We start from the raw sequence: 10,898 nt of genomic DNA on the forward strand, positions 1-10,898 counted from the left end.
AAAATAAAGAAAATAAACAGAAGAATCCCCTCCCCCATGTCACATTATTTTAGTAAATCTTACTTATTTAGGCATTATATGCTTTTAATGCATTCTTTCTATTTTATTGGGCTTTTCAGAATAAAACTATTGTAATAAAAAAGTACTCTAGCATTTAAAAGGTACAGTAGTAAATTCAAATAAGTTATGTGCCTCTTAAAATTCAATTACTTTACAAAATAGTTATTTTTATAGTCTTAAGACAAGACCATAGCCTCCCTTATCTTTTATGTATTCTCACTTTCAAGAAGGAAAACAAAGCAACAACAACAAAAAAACCTTTCTAGATTAAACATTTAAAAAATAAAAACCAAAGAAATAGAGCAATACTTATGGGAAGAAAGGATTTGTAAAGTCTCAAAAAAAGTTGAAATTTACATGTCATTTACTAATCTTATGTATTTATGGGTCAAAAGATACAGGACAGAAAATAAGAAAGAAACATTTACCTCACCTTATAGATGTAAATACATTCTCATGCCACCGAATTGCTAGAAATGTTAACTTCAGGCATTCCCCAGAATAAAAAGTAAATGAACATAAGCAGCAGTCTCCAAATAACTGTAGATAAATTTAATATACTTTAGTATATAATTAATCTGAAAATAAATCAAGATATATAATAAAACAAACATATTTCTCATCAGAAAGAAATGAAACATACTGAGATTCTGCTTATATTTTTATTAACATTAAGCTAAGCACTAAGTAATTTATTACTATTTCTGAGCCAGAGGCATGCATGTCTCAAACGGGAAACCAAGCTGTAGTTTATTCTCTTAAGAAAACACTGCAAGAATTGACTGTGGGTGGTGAACACACAATGTGATATATAGATGATGTATTACAGAATTGTACACTTGAAACCTATGTAATTTTACTAACCATTGTCACCCCAATAAATTTAATTTTAAAAAAAGTTTATTAGAAAAAAAAGAAAAAGAAAAAGAAAACACTGCCATTTATTGTGGCTATAACTGGAAAGATTCTTACATACTTATTTTTCTCTTCTTTTATAGTTATATATTATTTAAATTAGGACACTACCCTGTAGATGGGAGAAAGTAGAGGAAAATAATAGAACTTCAAAATACAACTTCTAACAATAGCGGACTGGGTAATAAAATGTTGGTCCATACATACACAGAGCACCATGCAGCTATTTAAAATGTTTTTTAGTTAGTGAATATTATTTCCTGGGAATTAAATGGCTTACTTAATATCACCAATTCTAGCTTGTTTTTCCCCCCCTTTCTTCCGCCTCCCCTTCTCCCCACTCCGGTTCAAGCTGCTGTTTCTCAGACTAGTTGTGTAGGAAACAGCTCCCTGGCCCATGCTGGTATTATGAGCCTTGAGCTCCCCCCCCCCACCCCCCCCACCCCAGGCTGAGGCAATTGGTCAGGGTCTTCAGTCGGCCGCTCATAGCAGCTCATAGCAGCTCATGGCAGCTCTTGCCGGCTGCAGGCCACTCACACTGGCTGCCAGCCACTCACACTGGCCACTGCCCACTCATGTTGGGCACCGCCCGCTCCTGGCAGCACAGAGCAGCCCACGCTGACCTCTGGCTGCTCATGGCAGCCCAGCTCCAGGGAGAGCCTTTGTTCACAATCTTAGCTGTAGAGGGTAGAGCTCACTGGCCCATGTGGGAATCGAACCGGAGACCTCGGAGTTAGGAGCATGGTGCTCCAACCGCCTGAGCCACCGGGCCAGCCCAATTCTAGCTTTTTAAATTAAAAAACTAGTTATATTTTGAAACTAGGGAAAAGTAAAACTAGTGAAAGAGAAAGGAAACTCTAAGTTCAAACCATTTTTAATAAACATATTTTAAAATATGACCGAGAAATACAAATATATCTTTACCATCATTTCACAATTAATGTGACAATCAATAGTGACTAGAGATCTATAGTTATGCCATTCCACACTCTGCTCAAAAGTTTGGGAGATAGTGTCTGTTCTTAAGAGTCTGAGATCTCAACTTCAGTAACACTCTGTCTGATTCGAATTTTACCTCATTTTTTATAAAAACAGCATGCACTACAGCTTCTTTATCTTCAGGGGATGGCAAATGAACTGCTTCTTCAGGTAGGATCTGGGACCACTGGCCCTTCAATGAAGGGCTTTTAGAAGATAAGATATTCTTGAATTCCAAATATTCCCAAAGACATATACATCCAGAAGGAATTATAAGCAGAACTCTTTTCCCATTTCCAGATACATACAAACACAGTTTCAAAGAGCTTGCTAAAAAAAAGAAAAGAAGTCATTAAACCTCTGAAGTTTCAATCCTCCCCAGAAGGTACATAATTTATCTATTCTGACAATAAGAAACCTAAATGATGTTACCGTTTAGAACAGGGGTGTCCAAACTTTTTTCAACATTTTTTACCAAGGGCCATATGCGGTAAAACACACAAACAGCCGGACTACTCACTCGAGTTGAAGTACGTATTGCCTCACCTGGTTTATTTAAGTAAATTAAATATATTTTTGGCATTTGCTGCGAGCCAATTAAAAATGGATTGCGGGCCACAGTTGGCCCACGGGCCACAGTTTGGACACCCCTGGTTTAGGATGTAAAACTACGAATCAATTAAAAGTACAAATATTAATAATAGTAACATTTATCACGTATTTATGTGATATTAGGAACCCACTATTATCACGGATATGTTAGATATGCCAGGCTTTTCTTCTTCAAGATGAATCTAAGTATCACAAGTAAATACCACCAAAGAAATACATACATATACATATATATATGGAATACCGGGGTGCCAAAAAAATGTATACAAGTGGATACTTGGTCAGTGTTGCTCAAGCAGTAGTTCGCCATAATCAGAAGTCTGGATGCTGATGGTAACCACTTTGAGCATCTCTTGAAATTGCAGAAGTCAAACGTGACTTGTATTCATCTTCTGTTATCGGTATATATTGTCTATTACAATTTTAATACAGTTTTCCTTTCTTAAAATACGTATACATTTTTTGGCACCGTGTGTGTGTGACACACACACACAGTTTTTAAATAGTAATAGAAAAATGTTTCATCTTCTTTCCCTCCTATTTATTAAACCAATTTAAAGAAATTCTCACCTACTGCAGCTTTAATCATTTCCTTAGACTTTTCAGTTGCTATTATAGTTTTCAAACAATCTTGATCTTTGTTCCAAAGGAAAAGCTCTTCTGTAGTAAGTGCCCCAGCCAGCCAGGCATCTGTGCGCAAAAAGGAAATGCAATACTTATAAACTAGTATTTCCCTTAATATTACCCCAAATTATTAAAAAATAGTTAACCCAGCCCTTTGAAAATATTAGTACTACTTAACCATTACTGGATGTTGTTAGGACAATAACATCCTTCAACAGAGGCTGCAGACTAGGAATTTTCTTCTTTGTCCTTCCAGATATCAAATTAATTTCATTTATGAATTTACCATCCAAAAGAAAAACAGCTTCATTTTCCTAAGAGATGAAATATGTGAGAGACTTAAAAGGTTCCACAAGTTAATTCAACTTATCTAAGTAAGTTATCTCAGAAAGGAAAAAGTGTCATTTAAGAAAGATTATAAATTTGTACTACAAATCATAAAATGAACAATAAGGTTGATTAGGTAACCTGGAGATTTTTCATTCTATCTTAAAATACCTCTTATTAGAATTACCTGGTAAGATGACCTAATGATTGCAATTTAGATTTCTTTGAAATTTACAACTATAGGAATGTCTTCCAATTCTGCTAGCTAAAACTGAGTTATCTGCTGTTTAATTTCATCAACTTGAACAATAGCATGGGCAAGTTTTTGAATTATTAAGTTAGGTTAAAATAGATATGGCTTCTGTAATCCCTATCCCTGATCATTTTTTATCATCTAGAACAGATATGCTGGGGCCGGCCCGGTGGCTCAGGCGGTTAGAGCTCCATGCTCCTAACTCCGAAGGCTGCCGGTTCGATTCCCACATGGGCCAGTGGGCTCTCAGCCACAAGGTTGCCAGTTCAATTCTTTGAGTCCCACAAGGGATGGTGGGCAGCGCCCCCTGCAACTAAGATTGAACACGGCACCTTGAGCTGAGCTGCCGCTGAGCTCCTGGATGGCTCGGTTAGTTGGAGCGTGTCCTCTCAACCACAAGGTTGCCGGTTCGACTCCCGCAAGGGATGGTGGGCTGTGCCCCCTGCAACTAGCAATGGCAACTGGACCTGGAGCTGAGCTGTGCCCTCCACAACTAAGACTGAAAGGACAACTTGAAGCTGAACGGCACCCTCCACAACTAAGATTGAAAGGACAACAACTTGACTTGGAAAAAAGTCCTGGAAGTACACACTGTTCCCCGATAAAGTCCTGTTCCCCTTTCCCAATAAAATCTAAAAAAAAAAATTTTAGATGATATAATACAGAATTGTACACCTGAAATCTATGTAATTTTAATAACAATTGTCACCCCAATAAATTTAAAAATAATAAAAAAAATTTTTAAAAAAAGAAAAGATATGCTGTTTTGAATTAACCCTATTTTCATATATATTGTAGGGCAGTGGTTTTCAAAGTAACCAGCAGCATCGGCAATACCTAAGACCCTGTTAGAAATGCAAATTCTTCAACCCCAACCCCAGACCTACTAAATCAGAAACTCTGGGAGTGGGGCCCAGCATTTGTTTTAATGAGATCTCCAGATGATTCAGAACCATTGCAAAGTTCAAGGGACACTGTTCTAGAGAAAGTTCATATCTCACAGAAATGAAACTGAACACCGAATTTTTAAATTCATTATGATAAATTCTAAGAGGACTTCATAGGTTTGCCCACTTTCCCTAAGGAAAGTGAGGGATCTATTCCACATATTGTGAAGGGTGTTCCTGTATTGTGGCCCATCTTTATTCCAGTTCTAAGGGGCACTTTATTGCACACTCATGAAAACCACAATGGGAGGAAACACTACACCGACAGGTCTAGTAGGGAAAGGTTCAGAAGATTATATATTCCCCTTTGATATATGCCATCTCAACCTTCTTAAGCATAATATGAAAAAAAATTTTTTGGAAGTAAAATATTTCCAATGGTATTGTAATAGCTATGTATGGTGTCAGATGGTAGATTTGTTGGGGTTATCACTTTGTGAGGGGTGTAAATGTCTAATCACTATGTTGTTTTGTACACCTGAAACTAATAATAAAAGAAAGTAAAATATTTCTTCTAGATAGACCATTCAACTTTCTGGAAAAGCTAACTTGCTCACTATAAAACAAAGCAAAATAAAACAAAACACAAACACACAAAACCCTGTTCAGTGGACAGCTGATCCTTCTAAAGATAGGTCTTATTTTTTAAAGCCCATACAACATTCTTCAATCTTAGATGCAGAGCATACATGTAACACATATTACAACTAGTGTTGTATGGATAAAGAAAAACCTACCTGTCCCAACCAGGAGACTCGTGGCCAGGGTTTTTTCTGCTTGATACTTGTTGATGTCAAAACTTCTAATCTTATCTCCATGCTTGTTAAGGTATCAATGGCCAATTAAGTAAAAAGAGTCAGAAGATACTGTAGGAAGCAAATAATAATAACAACATCAATAATAAATAGCCCATAATATTTACTGAGGATCTTAGAATTTGCATGAAGTTTTGGCAAATTACTTTTTCATCAGCTCAGTTATCTCCCCCCCCACCCCCAGTTATCTTTTTAAGGTAAGATACTGACAATGCATTCAGTATCTCATCTTATATCTTGAACAGTTGGGCTTTTTTGACAAATTATTTCTCCAACTATAAAGAGAAACAAGAACTAGGAAAAGATCTTGAAAATAAAGTTTCTGCGTGACTTGCTTTTCTCAGTGCAGCAGGTTGTATGTTGGCCACAATACCTCCCATCCCACATGCTCTTCTTACACTGTGACTTTGACACTTCTCTCATTGAGCGCTCTGGTTTATGCCTTGTCCCTTGAAATTGGGTGGGATCTTGACTCTTTTAACCAAGAATAAAATGGAAGTAATGCTATGCATTTCCCAAGGCTAGATCATAAAAGGCGGTACAGCTTCTACCTTACTCCCTGGAATAATCACTCTTGAAGCCTCATTCACCACGTAAGCACTCAAACTGCCCTGAGCCATCAAGCTGTAGGAAACTCCAAACTAGCCCGCATAAAAACGAAACCCTGAGATATCACGAAGTGAAGATGCCTGGCAAGTCCCCATGTGGGCTATGGGGACAGCTGCAGTGGACGCCAAGAAGCCTGTCAGAGCCCAAGCAGGGTGAGAGCATAAATCTTGGGCAAATGGTCCATTCTTGGGAGAATCTGAGAAGGATGTTCACACTGTGGGGTATCCTGGTACAGAGCATTGGAGCCTAAGCTAAGCTGAGTAAGGACACAGAAGCCACACTGAAAGGGATCCCACGGAAAAAACCGAGGATTTGACCATCAAAACAAATTATAGTAATGGATTTAAAATCCATGAAACAAAATAGGAAATCATGAATCCATGTAATTATAAACAAGGAAATAAATTCAACATTTGATGAAAAATGGTATGTTTACATTGCCTCCAAGTATCTTCCTATAAAATACTCATTAGTTACAAAGGAGAAAAGAGTAACTTTACAATGAAGAAGCCAGGCAGACTCCATTTAATCCATAGACACAGACAACAGTTTAGCGGTTACCAGAGGTTAAGAGGGGAGGGGAGCTGATAGAAGAGGAAAAGGGGATCAAATACACGGTGATGGAAGGAGAACTGACGCTGGGTGGTGAACACACAATGCAATAACAGATAGATGATGTATTATAGAAATGTACACTTGAAACCAATATAATTTTACTAACAAATGTCATCCCAATAAATTGAATTAAAAAAAAGAAAATTACTAGAAATGGGACAAATGAAAATCATATATGTACCACCTAATAGGTAAATGAGAAAAATAGCTGTGACGTATGTGCTAAAGATACATAACTTGAATCACAAGGAAATAGGCAAACCCAAACTGAGGGACATTCTACAAACAACTGATCTGTAACCTTCAAAAGTTTCAAGGTTATGAAAGTCGGGAAAAGATTGAGAACCTGGTTCAAAATGAAAAACCTGACAACTACACATAATGAGTAACTGTAAATTTTATCCTTTCATTATAATGGACAATATTGGACTACTGGGAAAACTTGAATAGGAAAAGAAACTGAGAATTAGAAGGTTGTAATGTATAAATGTTAATTTTCTGATTTTGATTGCTGTCTTGCAGTTATATAGGCAAATGTCCTCATTTGTAGAAAATACACACTACAATATTCAAAGGTAAAGGAATATGTTTGGCAGTCACTCTCAAATGGTTCATAAAAAAAGTTTCTCTGTACTGTTATTTGCATTTTCCTGTAAGTCTGACTATGCCAAATTTAATGTGTTTTTTTTTAGTTTTTAAAATTGGGAAATCTTGCACAATGATGGCATTTGGTCACAGGCCTGTACTGTGTTCAAGCATAGCCTTAGTCTTTCTTCCTTTTTTAAATTCCCTCTTCCTAATTCTATTTAGTTTATGAAATCCAAAAAATTTACATTTGGTACAATTGATGCCATGTGTAATAATAGCTGATTTTTAAATATAAAACAAGCTTTAAAAGACTATTCAATGGGACTGGCCCAGTGGCTCAGGCGGTTAGAGCGCCATGATCCTAACTCCAAAGGCTGCAGGTTCGATTCCCACATGGGCCAGTGGGCTCTCAACCACAAGGTTGCCAGTTCGATTCCTCGACTCCCGCAAGGGATGGTGGTCTCTGCCCCCTGCAACTAAGGTTGAACACAGCACCTTGAGCTGAGCTGCCGCTGAGCTCCCGGATGGCTCAGTTGGTTGGAGCGTGTCCTCCACAAGATTGCCGGTTCGACTCCTGCAAGGGATGGTGGGCTGTGCCCCCTGCAACTAGCAACTAGCAACGGCAACTGGACCTGGAGCTGAGCTGTGCCCTCCACAACTAAGACTGAAAGACCAACAACTTGAAGCTGAACAGCACCCTCCACAATTAAGACTGAAAGGACAACAACTTGACTTGGGAAAAAAGGCCTGGAAGTACACACTGTTCACCAATAAAGCCCTGTTCCCCTTCCCCAATAAAATCTTTAAAAACAACAACAAAAAGACTATTCAAGTCCAGCACAGAATGACCTATTAAGATTCTATCCAGCCTCATATTTTATACTAAAACATTACGCTTTTCAATTGCTCACAACTCTAACATTCTAGATAACTACTTCCTTAATATTTATTTTTATAAATTTAAATATAAAAATTATAAACAAGAAATTCTTTAAAAAGAGCTAACCAAATGCAAGAGTAATGATAGCATTAGAAAAGCATCACTTGCAGATCTTAGTGAACTAGATCTAGTCAAATAGTATCAGTGGCTACTAAAACTATTAGGTGAAAGTAGATGGGGAACTTCATAAGAAATGAACTGACATGCCCCAACCCCACTTTAAATCAATCTTTAAATTACTAACAGTGAAACAAATGTATGACATTATAGCCTCCTGATATGATGCTACATAGATAGGAACTACACAGAACCATCTATGAAATATTCTTACAAAGATAAAAAATTAAAAACAACCTGAATCTGTCTGAATCTAACCACCAGTTGACAAGAAATAAAGACACTGAAGGAACATACTAAAAACACCAGGAGAATAAAACAACTAAATTCGGAATGTAAGAAATTCTGCAGAATATATCTGCAAAATAAAATAGGAAACCCTGAATCCATATACTTATAAGTAAATGAATAGATTGAACATTTGATGAAAATGATGCATAAATTAGTTTCTTTAGCAAATAAATGGCATTTTAAAAGGGGGGAAAGGGTAGAAACTTATTACATATGTATTTTACATATACTAATGCATAGATAGATAGATAGATATGAGACATACAATCAAACGCAATACATGAAGATCGTTTTTGGACTTCAATTCAAATAAACCAGTTGGGAGAAAATATTCAGCAGCTGCTAAAAAGAATAAGGAAGATCTGTAATAATAATCTGTGAAGTGTAATTTCTAGAATATATTAACTGAAAAAAGTGCAAAACAGTATACATAGTATGCTACCTTGTGTGTAAGAAGAGGAAAATATTTAATTTTACAAAAGGAAACAGAAAAATAAAACAAATTAACAAAAAAGGTTAACTAAGGGTGGGGTCAAACTAAGTAGAAAGGCTAAGGAGGGAGTGATGCTTCTTAATATAGTTTTTGTACAGTTGACTTTTTGACTTATGTTAAAACAAGAATTGGGGGGACCTAAAAATACAAAGACAAGCAAATAAACCTGACTTCATTTCAAATGAAAAACTACACTGAAGAGAAAAAGGATTAATTCAAGTAACTTTTAAAGAGTATTTTGACTATATACTATCAAACTAAAGATAAAAAGAACAAATCTCAAACTTTTCTTAGGTTTGCTTTTCCTAGGTGTGTGAGTATAGAAATTATGAAGCTATTTTGTGTGTATTGTAGGATTGAGCAAATGAACGTATATATTGATGTTGATGGAAGCCAGCATTCTCATTGTAGAATAAAGGGGAAATCAATTATAGAATGGGGAAAAGGTAAGGAAGAGCTGTAAAGAATTGTATTAGAACTGGAAGTATTAGTATAAAAACTCACGATTTCTAGCTCTGTCCTCTAAAAGGGACTAGAAGCAGTGACACCCCAGAAGCAATAAGATAATTTTGCCTTCAAATCTGGGTTTCTAAATGCCATTCCTCAGTGAGAGGAATGAGGGCTCTTCGAAAAATGGCTGATTTCAGGGTTGGGGTAGAGCAGGGACCAGATGGACCTGGACGATCTTGTTCCAAAGTAAGGAAGTAAACATATGATAAGGGCATATCAAAAAGAAACAGGAACAAGACTGAAGGACCAAATCCCACAGGCTAAATTTGGGGCACCCTGAGCATCAAAATAAATAAAATGGGGGCAGCCGGATGGCTCAGTTGGTTAGAGCATGAGCTTTGAACAGGGTTGCCAGTTCGATTTCCACATGGGCCAGTGAGCTGCGCCCTTCACAACTAGATTGAAGACAAAGAGCTGCCGTTACTTCCAGAGGGGCAGACCGATGGCTCAGTTGGTTAGAGCATGAGTTCTCAACAACAGGTTGCCAGTTCAATTCCCTCCATGGCATGGTGGGCTGTGCCCCTGCAACTAAAGATTGAAAATGGCGACTGGACTTGGAGCTGAGCTGTGCCCTCCACAATTAGATTGAAGGACAACGACTTGAGCTGATGGGCCCTGGAGAAATGCACTGTGCCCCAATATTCCCTAATAAAATGAGTAATGGGTTACAATCTATTAAATAAATAAATGAGACCACAGTTATATGGTGGCAGATGTGGAAAATCACCATTTTGCAACCATTATATTAAAAACTTATTTAAGAAAGAACAATCAATGGATGCTAAATCAAGCAGAGGAAAATCCTGATGAGGAACAGGATATTAACATAATCTAGAGGTATCTCTCCACAAATTTCTTAATAATTTGCAAAAGAAGAAAAAATACTAATGATAGCGGGGAAAAGGGATAACATCTTAACCTATAAGGGGCTGACATTATTCTCCTCTGGTTGTGATAACTTGAAAAACACATTAACATTACTTATACAATATTCCAGCCAAAAAATGCAAACCTGCTTATTCATGTGGAAACATGACGACAATGATATAAAATAATAAAGGTACTATTCTTAAAAATATCAATGCCACAAGAAATAAAGGCTCAAGATCTGTTCCAAGTTAAAATTAACAATATAAGTAAATGCAATATAATACCCTGAACTGTATTCTGTACAAGAAAATTTGCAATAAAGGATATTATTGTG

The 10,898-nt window shown here is 36.8% G+C and overlaps 1 protein-coding gene across 6 annotated transcripts in view; it reads right to left on the bottom strand.

Moving 5' to 3' along the window:
• The window catches only part of CPLANE1 (ciliogenesis and planar polarity effector complex subunit 1), a 96,714-nt gene that overhangs the window by 83,819 nt on the left and 1,997 nt on the right, over nt 1–10,898 (bottom strand). For all 6 annotated transcript variants that reach the window (XR_012495161.2, XM_088796490.1, XM_074328988.2 and 3 more), the window contains exons 2-6: nt 5,454–5,582; nt 3,368–3,503; nt 3,136–3,255; nt 2,051–2,283; nt 494–600 (exon numbers count right to left, since the gene is read on the bottom strand). Coding sequence is in view for 5 of the 6 variants with exons in the window: in XM_088796490.1 (XP_088652616.1) it covers nt 494–600; nt 2,051–2,283; nt 3,136–3,255; nt 3,368–3,503; nt 5,454–5,534 (677 nt within the window). In the remaining variant the exon portion in view is untranslated. The remainder of the gene's footprint in view (nt 1–493; nt 601–2,050; nt 2,284–3,135; nt 3,256–3,367; nt 3,504–5,453; nt 5,583–10,898) is intronic.

This window comes from Rhinolophus sinicus, chromosome 3 (genome assembly GCF_057876585.1).
Source record: "Rhinolophus sinicus isolate RSI-liver-muscle chromosome 3, RSI-T2T, whole genome shotgun sequence".
Lineage (NCBI taxonomy): Eukaryota > Metazoa > Chordata > Mammalia > Chiroptera > Rhinolophidae > Rhinolophus > Rhinolophus sinicus.